The 12,203-nt window shown below is 34.1% G+C and overlaps 1 protein-coding gene across 3 annotated transcripts in view; it reads left to right on the top strand.

Moving 5' to 3' along the window:
- The window catches only part of LOC121368055 (endosome/lysosome-associated apoptosis and autophagy regulator family member 2-like), an 81,134-nt gene that overhangs the window by 58,550 nt on the left and 10,381 nt on the right, over positions 1 to 12,203 (top strand). For 2 of the 3 annotated variants that reach the window (XM_041492572.1, XM_041492571.1), the window contains 8 exons: positions 1,759 to 1,794; positions 4,057 to 4,157; positions 5,199 to 5,278; positions 7,277 to 7,316; positions 8,470 to 8,712; positions 9,947 to 10,016; positions 10,443 to 10,525; positions 11,459 to 11,633. In XM_041492572.1, the coding sequence (XP_041348506.1) occupies positions 1,759 to 1,794; positions 4,057 to 4,157; positions 5,199 to 5,278; positions 7,277 to 7,316; positions 8,470 to 8,712; positions 9,947 to 10,016; positions 10,443 to 10,525; positions 11,459 to 11,633 (828 nt within the window). The remainder of the gene's footprint in view (positions 1 to 1,758; positions 1,795 to 4,056; positions 4,158 to 5,198; positions 5,279 to 7,276; positions 7,317 to 8,469; positions 8,713 to 9,946; positions 10,017 to 10,442; positions 10,526 to 11,458; positions 11,634 to 12,203) is intronic. The other variant, XM_041492573.1, reaches the window with a different exon arrangement.

Raw genomic sequence — 12,203 nt, 5'->3', positions numbered from 1 at the left:
GTTCATGTTCTTAACATTTTTGGATAAAATATTATAATTTTTTTAAATATGTATTAAATCATAATAATATTTAAACTTTTAACAAAACAAAAAAAGTTTTTAAATTTTTTTTTTTTTTTTTTTTTTTTTTTTAATGCCAAGATCTAAGGTTAAGAAGTATATATGACATTATATAGTATTCATATAACTTATTGTAATAATGTTTTTTTTTAAATCTTGCGATTTTGGGTTAAATTGTGTGAATTAAAAAAATCTCCTGCTTTTTGACAAAATCTCCTGCTTTTTCAACACACACCTCCTGCTTTCTCTTGACTAAAGGTTGACAGGTCTGATTGGCATCAGTTGGGCGGGATATAGCCAAGTGGTTAAAGTGCTCGCTTGATGCACAGTCAGTCTAGGATGAATCCCCAATGGTGGACCCACTGGGCTATTTCTTGTTCCAGTCAGTATGTGCTGTACCGTCTTTGGGATGGTGCACCTAAAAGATCCCTTGCTACTAATGGAAAAATGTAGGAGGTTTCCACTATAAGACTACATTTGAAAGTTACCAAATGAATGACATTTAGTAGCCAATGATTAATAAATCAGTGTGGTGTCATTAAAGAAAGCAAATTTGGGTTTTTTCTGTCAGTAGCAAAATTATTGCGTTTTCACTTTCTCATCAATGGACATAGTTTTAAATTAAGTGTAGTCAAGCGTGCATTGCAAATAATAACGTTGAATTAAAGTGGCTGTAATAAGGTATGAATATAAGCAAAACACAAAAAGAGCCATTGTTTTTTCATTTGATATAAAGTTTTCATTCCTGTTAAACATATTTCGACAGCACACATCCTAAGAACTTTCTTCCATTTTACATTTTAATACATGATATATATTATTACCTTACCTAAACAGCTTTACATAGCTGATCATTGGGTGTACTGTAGGTCATACAGAAATAAAATTTTGATTTCTCCTTTCCAGAGCAGGGTTAGAATTGTCTTTGTGACAGTCTTGGATAAAATTTCATACAGACTTTTGTTCTGTTTTGTATGTCGGCTGTAAAAAATTTAATTCATGTGAACTGTTATATTCTCAAATTAAAATGTGCAAATTTAGGATCTCTGGAACTTGTTTATATAGTTAAAAATATTTGTGTAATATTTTCGATTAATTCAAATTAAAAAATGCTAAATTATTCTTCTTCACAAAATATGTTCGTTTAACATACATTTGAAATCCAGTGTAGTGCAGCACCATAGGACAAATGTGTTAGGATTAGTTAACTTACCAGTTACACAAATAACATGAACTGATTTCCAGTTACCAAACATTTAGAAATATTGTCCCCAGGACAAACAATACTTGTTGTTACTTATTTGACTGCAGTTAATAGTAGTACAAGAGAAGAAACAATGTATTCTATTGTATTCAGCTTTTTAAAAAAATATATAATTTACTAAAACAGTAAAATATATTTGTTTTGATGTGTGCATTTTATTCTTTTAAAAGCAGTAATTCATGATAAACCTCTGTACTATACTTGTTACTTCTTTGATTGTAATTAATAGTGGTATAAGAGAAGAAATCATTCTTTAAATGTTTATGATTTACTAAAACAGTCATATAATTGTCTTGATATATTTAAAGGTGTGCATTTTATTCTTTTAAAAGTAATGATCCTGTACATAAAGATACATTTATTTATTGTTTTCTTACTTGTTAGGATTAAGTTTATTTAAAAAAAAAATTGTTTTTCTTTCTTTCATTCTTCAGGGTAGGAAGTTGGATTTAGCATTATTAAGTCATCAAGTATGTTAATGTGCAATTAGTGTACTAGCTATCCTTTGCCTAGTCACTTTCAACAAATTATTTTGGTTTCGGGATGTTGTCGTGTACATGTAACACTGTTGTAAAGGGCTCTTTGGTACTCTATAATTTACAAACAATTTCCAGTGCAGATTGTTGGTGTCTGGTGCTTTAAATCTAATAACTGCAGATCACTATAATGTTAACTGTTAACAAGACTGTCTGCTGGTTTCTTTGGGGTGGTTCTTCACATACAGTAGGGGCGGGACGTAGCCCAGTGGTAAAGCATTCGCTTGATGCACGGTCGGTCTGGGATCAATCCCCGTCGGCGGGCCCATTGGGCTATTTCTCGTTCCAGCCAGTGCACCACGACTGGTATATCAAAGGCCATAGTATTTACTACCCTGTCTATGGGATGGTGCATATAAAAGAACCCTTGCTGCTAATCGAAAAGAGTAGCCCATGAAGTGGCGACAGTAGGTTTCCTCTCACTATCTGTGTGGTCCGTAACTATATTATGTCCGACACCATATAACTGTAAATAAAATGTGTTGAGTGCGTAGTTAAATAAAACATTTCTTTCTTTCTTTTTCACATACAGTGTGCTCCTGTTTAATCTTACAACCTTACTTAACCATATTACAACATCATTTAATAAGGCAAAATAATTTTAATAAACTCTTGTGTTATCATCATCAACAGTTATTATCAGTGACCGCCATACCACATACAGATCTGGTGTCATGTTTTCTTAATACTTTGTAATGCAATCCAGTGACAGAAATCCACAATATGGGGTTTCTAAAATGGGCAGAAATATATTTTTCATGTGACGTAGATAGTGAGTATAGCTAAATAGTTATCAAAGAATGGTGTTCAACATCAACATAATGGGCTCATTGTAAGTGGATCAAATAATGAAAATATACCAAAACCTGCAGCTTTAAATGGTTACAGGTGGGATTGATGAAGTGTGCTGGTGTACGCATAATGTCATAAATTTTGAATGTCATAAGGTCATACAACCATGTCTGATTTCGTCAACTCTAATGCCTTTAACTTTAAACGTGACCATGAATATGTCTGTGATGTTTGTAATAATTTAAAATTAAAAGACAGGTTTTCTTTTACTGAGAAACTTTCTTAGTTGCAATATGTTTGGGATGTTGGTTTACACTGGTCATCAAATTAGATGCAGCCACAAATACCACATTTCCTGATTACAATGTATTTGATTACTTTAGATTTGCCTATCACTGTTTAGTAGCATAAACAATGTCAGAATAGGAATTTGGATTTAGCATTAATTTTGTTCATTTCAAAACTAGAGTAGATAGAATCTGGATTACCGATAGGTAGATTTCAGTAATTATTACTAATATGTAGATCAGACAACACTACGTTTAATGTTGACAGGCACCGAGTTTGTATTCTAGCCTAGAATCGGTGCATAACTGATTGGAGAGTAAAGCCACTGTACTGACTTCTCTCTCACTAACCAGTAACCACTAACCATTAATCTCTCTCCTCAATAGCCACACATGTAGTTAAGTATCTCAACAAGATGGTGTGTCTTTAATTGGATATACATGTACAGGTATATAAGTACAAAAATTTATTTCAATTAATTTAGGAATGAAATGGATCAGGCTAATTGGATTTTGCTTTAATTAGTTATCGAATGAGATAATCCAGTGTCCACTGCATTTAATTTTATGAACTGAATTACATGTTCAACTTTATGACTTTTATAAAGAGAATCTGTTATGATTGGCTGTTGAACCTCTGGAGATCATAGCTGAAAGATGCAACTAATTGAAATGAGCATTTATTACAGGGATGTGGTGTTCTAATTTTTTTTAATTTGATAACAATTTTTTTTACATGAACTAATTTTCACAAAGTAGATTGGTTTTAATCAGAATTAATCAGAATTGCTATGGTATAGCATTTTCATTATTTTTAAAGATCATTCAGCTTTTGTTTTTAAAGGGGTGTAACATCCCTGTTGATATTAAAATTAACATTATTATAATAATGTGTCAGATCTGATTATAATTATAGCTAATTGTTCTTAAGATCTGAAATTATTTTAGTCACTAAAATGCGAAATATTAATGACAGATGTAGCAACTTTGTGTAGTTATTGACTTATTTGACAATAATTTCTAATGAAATTTTTGTTTTGTTTTAACACTACCCGGTACCTTTGATAATTTGTTTATTTAGAATTACTTATAATATGTATTGTGGGTTTTGTTTCAGTATTTCGACTATTCGAAGGTTGTAAAGGGAATGATTTGTCGGAGTACCATGGTTCCACAGACTGACCAGGAACACGGCATTGTGTCCACTCAGCCGGTCAGGTATGTACACAGTGATTTTCACATACTTGCAAACCCCATGTTACCACAGGGGCAGGACATAGCTCAGTGGTAAAGCATTCATCTATTGCACCGTTGGTCTGGGAACGATCCCTGTCAGTAGGTCCATTGGGCTATTTCTCGTTCCAGTCAGTGCATCATGACTGGTATATCAAAGGCTGTGGGATGGCGCATATAAAAGATCCCTTGCTACTAATAGAAAAAAAGTTGCAGGTTTTCTCTCTATGACTATATGTCAAAATTACCAAATGTTTGACATTCAGTAGTCGATGATTAATAAATCAATGTGCTCTAGTGGTGTCATTAAACAAAACAAACTTTAACTTTTCATGGTACCACCTCTGGTAACAGCCACTGGTCTTAAGAGACTGGCCTCGGTGGTGTGGTGATTAAGCCATCAGTGTTAAGGCTGGTAGGTACTGAGTTTGCAGCCTGGAGCTGACCCCAACTAAGAGCTGGTTTTAAAGATTCAATGGAGAGGTATAAGGCCACTACACTGACTTTCCTTTCACTACAGTAATCAATCACAGACAGCCCATATAGCTGAGGTGTGTACCCAGGACAGCATGCTTGAATGTTACTTGGATATAAGCACAAAAATAAATTGAAATGAAGTGAAAGGTCTTAAGATGTAACTGTAATGTTTTCCAAAAATATTTCTTTTCTTTTTTTTTTTGGTTCTGTATCATTGGGTGAGGCTGACTTTTAAACAATGTCTGCAGTTACCACAAGTAAAAACCAAAACAAATTTCACTGGCCTGTGTTCATTTGAGCAAATTAGAATTTAAAAAAACAAAAATTGTATCAATTAATTTAAAAAAATAAATTTTCAAATTGTTATGTCCCAAATTTGTTCTCTTTAAAAAATGTTTGATTTAATTTGTCATTTTGGGAATCTTCATGAAATATTGAAAAATACAAGCATAATGGACAAATACAAAGAAAGATTATCACATTTTGTTGATTTGATATTTGATTGCAACATTCTAGTATTCTAAATATAATATGAACTTCATGTTATAGTCTTGGTGACCATCTGATCAAAATAGAGACGAATGTGAGCATGGCGGACAGGTATAAAGAGGAAGGCTTTCCTGATGAACGTAAGTGTTAACCTTTAGACTTCTGGATTACATTTTTGACAAAAAAACATGTTGAGGGGGGTACAAGTTTATAACTTTTTCTAACATGAAGTGCTATGATGTTTTAGAGCAGTTAATTTTGTTTAAAATTATGCAAAAAGAATTGATCAAGTTGCACTTACTACCATTAGTGGTCAGGGACCCAGTATTTATGGCAATTTTTCACTGTCTTTGTTGGGTTTTTTTGCTGAAATCTTAACTACGATTCATGATTTTCATTGTTAGGAGAATGGTCAAATTTATTATCAAATTAACTGTCACAATCGGCTATCAATTTTTCAAAATGACCACAACATTCCACCATTTCTGTCAAGTGAACATTCTTGATGAAAACCACTTTTTTTAGCTCAGTATTCTCAGGTATTTCTTACCGAAATATGAAAAAGTAAATAGACCCTAGTCTATCATTTGCAGCTATTTCCGGTTGTTCTAGTATCTCCAGTCAGTATGGAAGAATCAGTTGGTAAATGCACTGCATGTGGTATATCGAGTGTCAACTTGTGCAATGTCAGACGAGATTTATTGTCAGCAGTATCCTAAATATTAAAACATCCACAGAAATACAGAGCAGATGAATGCGTGCATAATTAATAACAGTTAATGTTTATTTTGTTTTGTTTTTATTATGGTTGTTGATATGTCGTTTATTTGATTGAAACATATTTTATTGCTTTTTTTAAAGAATAAATGGATTAGGCACAAGTTACATAACTTACTATTGTCGGAACCGAATTGTTAACAACTACGAAAAATTACTCTCCTACCTTTAATTGCCGTTAGATTTCCTCCAAAGTTTGTCCAGACACAAATCTTGAAAACCCCATTACAATGACACAGATTCCACATACTAGATAATAACCATGTCACCTATATCAACTTTGCTGAGAGCGCATAGGGAAAAAAGCATGTAATTTTGTATCGGCTGCCATTTTGACTTTTTATGGAATATTCTTCAAGAGGGGTAAAAGGATAGGACTTAATCTAACAACGTCATAACATATTATGATATAAAAGCAAACGTGATGACGTCATATTTTTTTATTATTATTATTATTATTTTAATGATACCACTAGAGATCATCGATTTCATATTAATTGTGTCACATACTTTGGAGGCTTTCACCCCTCTTGAATTGTATTCCATAAACAAGCAACATGGTAGACGGCAGAAAACTGCATGTATTTTTCCCTATGCAATCTCAGCAAAGACAATATTGGCGACATCGTTGCAGTCTCGTGTGTGGAATCTGTATATTTGTTGTGGTTTTTTTGCGATTTGTGTCTGGACAAACTTTGGAGGAAATCTAACGGCAATTAAAGGTAGGAGAGTAATTTTTCGTAGTTGTTAACAATTCGGTTCGGACAATAGGTCTTCTCCAAAATACATACATATTACGACAGTAATATATTATTGCAATTTAAATATGAACAGAAATAAATATTTTTGAGAAAAGAAAGAATAAAGGAAACAGAAATAAAAAGAGACGCATAAAGTTTTCTATGTGTTCGATAATTAGACAGCAGGTTTGATAAAAGAAAGCACAAAAAACAAACAAGGCATCGCAATGATTACATAATGGCTACACAAATAATAATAATAGCAATAAAATAAATAAATAGTAATAATTTTAAAGATCCTTACTTTATTTACTACTTAAGGGAAACGTTTTGTTTCATTTATATACTTATGTACATGAAAAAATATTTCTTTATTGTCTGAATTTTTATCTGAATTGAACTCATTTTATGATACTTTGTCTAATGCTGAATCTTAGGAGCCTTGTTTCTGATAGAATATTGGTAATTAGAAATACTTTTAAAATTATTATTTCAGAATATTTATTAATGCTTTTTTAATGGCGTTTATCGTATTTATGGTATATCAGATAGGCAGTAAATCTATAGTTATACTGTGCTTAATGTCTTGAGTTATTGATTTTTGTGTGTGTGTTTTTTCAGACACAGAGGAAGATGTACATTTTCACTACTCTTCTGATTCGTAAGTATGCAATTTAAAACAAATGTTACTTTGTTGTTGTGGCTAGACATTTTATGATTAGTTCATATAAATCAGAGAAAAATTTTAAGTCTTAAAAAAGAAACTGAACTAATTAAACATTATACTTTGTTTTGGTGGTGGGGGGAGATACTTTTATTTATTTATTTTTATTTGTTTGTCTTTTGTGTATTTCTTATCAAAAATAGTTTGGTTAAATAAAAAAATAATTAATGAATGAAAGAATAAATGAATGAAATAAATGAAGGAATGTTTAACGACACCCCAGCACAAAAATACACATCAGCCATTGGATCAGTGCCTGAACGTTTTTGTCATTGTTTAAATCCATATTAAAACCGTGCTGGGTTTGGGAGGTTTTGTTGTTTTTTTAAAGCCTTTTACAGACAGCTATTACAAGCTGTCATCAAAGTTTTATCCACCTGGTTTCTGTAACCATTTCAGGGTACAACATTTCATGACAACCGTTGTTCTGTTCACGTGTGAGGTTACGTAACTTCACAAGGACCGACAGTCGGTTACGTGGTGAACAATTACATTCTAAAATTAAAAGTACCATATATCAGTAATGAAAGAGAAAATCAGTTTGTTTTTAAATACATTTGAACCACCAATGTAGCACAGAACCGTGGTTCAAGTGTTTTAGAATAATCGGTTACCTTAGTAAAACTCACGTGAACTGGCTTCCGGTTACCTAAGGTTTTGAAATATTATACCTTGCATTTATTTTACAAATTTTAACATGATTTTCACCAGCCTTGACTTCATAGTCACCAGCTTTAGCCATTCAGAATACAAACTAGAATACATGTTAGTTGGCGATTCCAACCAGGCTTCTGCGTACATCACTGTGAACTTCAGGTTTAAAAAGAGGATAAGATATTCCCAACAAGATGACAGGTCCCTTTTTCTGACTCTTTTTTTTGAAATCACATGGGCAGCTTATTCATTTTCAACATTGCATGTAAATGTAGAAATGTCCTATCTCGTGTAAACACCAAGAATGCTTAAAGTTATTAGTTTTCTACTGACTTGGCATATCTGAGGTTCAAAGGGTCCCTTTGTAGAATCTTGCCTCCTCTACTCAGTTATCCTATATCCACCCATGAACCCAACACTGTGTCTTGCCTTGCAGAATAACATCGGCATGCCCCGACGGAAGGAGAACGATCGTCAGTTTGAAGTGTGATGTCAAACAGGACGGCATGGGCCGCATCGACTTGCCACCCAAGTGTTCCGACGGCACATGTGACGGCTGCACGTTTCACTTCATGTGGCGCAGTCAGCACGCCTGCCCCGTGTGCCGGGAACAGGACTACGAGGTGATCGTGGGCGAATGTGTCCGCGGGGAACAGATCATTCACTACTACCCTCCCAAGTGAGTGTCACAGGTCGTAGTTTAGAGTAGGAGATCAGATCATACACTACTACCCTCCCAAGTGAGTGTCACAGGCTGTAGTTTAGAATAGAACAGATCATACACTACTACCCTCCCAAGTGAGTGTCACAGGCTGTAGTTTAGAATAGAACATATCATTCACTACTACCCTCCCAAGTGAGTGTCACAGGCTGTAGTTTAGAATAGAACAGATCATTCACTAAGTGAGTGTCACAGGCTGTAGTTTAGAATAGAACATATCATTCACTACTACCCTCCCAAGTGAGTGTCACAGGCTGTAGTTTAGAATAGAACAGATCATTCACTACTACCCTCCCAAGTGAGTGTCAGAGGCTGTAGTTTAGAATAGAACAGATCATTCACTACTACCCACCCATTGAAAAGCACTTGAATGTTATTAAACCCATGAATTGAGAAAATCATCTTGAAGAGGTCTTGAATTAAATATTTTAATATTTTAGTTTATTTTCTCATAATTCAAAAATATTTCAGCTGAAATTATTGTCAGTTATTATTAGTTAGCATAAGTTTATCATAAATACCCCCAAAATAGTTGTATAAACTGTTAGAATACTGATGAAAATATATGAGACCAAGTGTTACCAATTGAATACAGTGAATGCAAAAGCTCTTGAAAATGAGTGTTGTGGTATTTGTATAAAGTGCTCCTACTGGCAGTAGCTAGTGGGAATTTCCCTATTCTCATTTGGTAGAGCGCAGGATTCACGTACTGAGAGACTGTGGTTCGAATCCCCTCAGTGGAGGTTGATTTTTCTGTTACAGCAGTATTTAATAACAAAAACTAAACAAATATCATAGGACATTGGTTTTAAAAGTTTAATTAAAATTGGTTCACAATAGATGCACAGATATTTGCAGGATGTTGTAGAGTTGAAGCGTTTGGAGTGGTATTCATATACAATAGCCAGGAATACTGGGATTTAACTTGGTAGGGAAGAATGGTTGCCAGTGCATAACATAGTTCACAATTAATGAGTGTTGTTAAGTGAAAGCATTAAGTAGGGTGAAGTGGAATTGGTGCAGTATAGAAAGATTGTCAACAGAAATCTTTGCTCTTGTGTATGTATCAACAAAATACAAAATATTTAGATGCACACAGAGTGAATTGTGTGGTACTGAAATATATTGGGTACTGAATTTTTTACTGATGTAATCTTCTTCTTTTTTTTTTCTTTTTTTTTCTTTTTTTCAGGCATTGTATTCTACAAGATAACCACAAACCCAAGACAATGAAGAAGAAATGTACCACTCTCCCATTTATAGTATGTTCAGTTATAAGTACCAAATAAGCAGCATTTATTTTACTTTACTTATCTGCCAATGAGTAGACAATATAAAATAATGAAATAACCTTTTGCTTCTGTTTACAAAATATTTTTTTGTGGATTACAGTATTCTTGTTTTTTTTAATATGTATGTTATGCTCCTGTTCCCAGTTATACAGAAATTAACCAAGTTTTGTTTTAGCATGTTACTTTTAGAAAACTATTGAATTTCAGATTGGCTCATATTACTTACTCTTGTTAAGATTGGCACTATATCAAGGCTGTGGTATGTGCTGTCTGTGAGAAAATATATTTAAACAATCCCCTAGTAGCGTATATGTATCACCTGTTTGATATTTGTGACGACTAGCTTCAAAATGAGAAGAAAATGCAACAATGAATAGTTTACATTTATTTTCCTAGATTCAAGTGAGCATTCCGGTTGTGATCGGCATCGGCCTGCTGCTCATTATCACTGTCATCTATTGCTGGAAGAGGAACAAGAAGTATGTCATGTGTCTTATCTCATTTCGCTTTTTATTTCATCATGTTGAGCTTATTGTGTGTAGTTTTCAAGTTCTATTTTCAATGTATTTCGTCATTTTTAGTATCTAAATAAGTACTGTATTTAATACATTTAACTTTGTGTGAGGTATGTGATTTTAAGCTTTTTGTCTGATTTCAACTTTTTTTCTTTTTTTTTAGTAGAAAATATTTGCACAAAGTAGATTGAATATGATCTAAAATGCTAAAGGCATACTGTCACGGATTTAAGGACCTTATTTCTCTAAAAATGGATAATAACTAAAAAATTACATTAATTGTTGGAAACTAAATCTAGCTATTACATCACCTCAACTGAACCATGATGGAGTGAAATCTATGTCAATCCTCACGGCAATTTTAGTTTTTGAATTATGGACCATTGCCATTCAATTATTTTTACAAAAGATCATTAATAAATGGAGTATGGTGGTTATGAAGATGGTTGAATAAAGTACATTAAGGGACAAATCAAATTATTTTTGTTCAGGTAATACTTTGTTAGACCATTAAATAGGTCAGTGGTCTGTGACAATATGCCCTTAAGTATCATATAAACCTTTTATATTTATAAATATTTTTGAGCTTTTTTTTATATAATTGGGCATCATATCTCTTAACTTAGTACATGTATATGTAAATTAAATAGTTTTTATCATTTTATACTTCTGCTTAAGTAATGTTTTATTAATTATCTCATTATCAAGTTTCTAAAATATTAATATTCTTTATAATAATATACTAAGTCTTGTAGTTATAATAATATATTTTTAAATCATATTTACATGTGTACAGTGCAGAATTAGTTAAACTTAAAACTTAATTTAAGTAAACTCTGTGTTGTTAATTATTTAGTTGCCACCGTGTTTGTAAAATGTGTATATCTCTGTACACAGACTGGAGTACAAGTACTCGAAGCTGATTGAAAATTCTGGGGGCAAAGATGGAGAACTACCAGGAGCGGAGTCTTGTGGTTTGGATGAAGGTGATGAGGAAGAATCTGTGCAGTTTCAGGAGGGTGGCAGGTCCTTCTTCCAGAAACTGAAGAGCAAGATTGCCAGCAGTAGCAAGGTAAGGTGCCAGACACTCTGGGTGGGCTGTGTCACAGACAGGGGAGTGGGAGATGGTTGATGCAGGGGCCAGCAGTAACTGCAAGGCAAGGTCCCAAACACTCGGGGTGGGCTGTGTCACAGACAGGGGAGTGGGAGATGGTTGATGCAGTAACAGCAAGGTAAGGTGCCAAACACTCTGGGTGGGCTGTGTCACAGACAGGGGAGTGGGAGATGGTTGATGCAGTAACAGCAAGGCAAGGTCCCAAACACTCACGGTGGGCTGTGTCACAGACAGGGGAGTGGGAGATGGTTGATGCAGTAACAGCAAGGCAAGGTGCCAAACACTCTGGGTGGGCTGTGTCACAGACAGGGGAGTGGGAGATGGTTGATGCAGTAACAGCAAGGTAAGGTGCCAAACACTCTGGGTGGGCTGTGTCACAGACAGGGGAGTGGGAGATGGTTGATGCAGTAACAGCAAGGTAAGGTGCCAAACACTCTGGGTGGGCTGTGTCACAGACAGGGGAGTGGGAGATGGTTGATGCAGTAACAGCAAGGTAAGGTGCCAAACACTCTGGGTGGGCTGTGTCAC

Source organism: Gigantopelta aegis, chromosome 3, assembly GCF_016097555.1.
Source record: "Gigantopelta aegis isolate Gae_Host chromosome 3, Gae_host_genome, whole genome shotgun sequence".
NCBI classification, from domain to species: domain Eukaryota; kingdom Metazoa; phylum Mollusca; class Gastropoda; order Neomphalida; family Peltospiridae; genus Gigantopelta; species Gigantopelta aegis.
The sequence above is the reverse complement of the archived record's forward strand: the minus strand, read 5'-3'. Positions and strand labels throughout refer to the sequence as shown.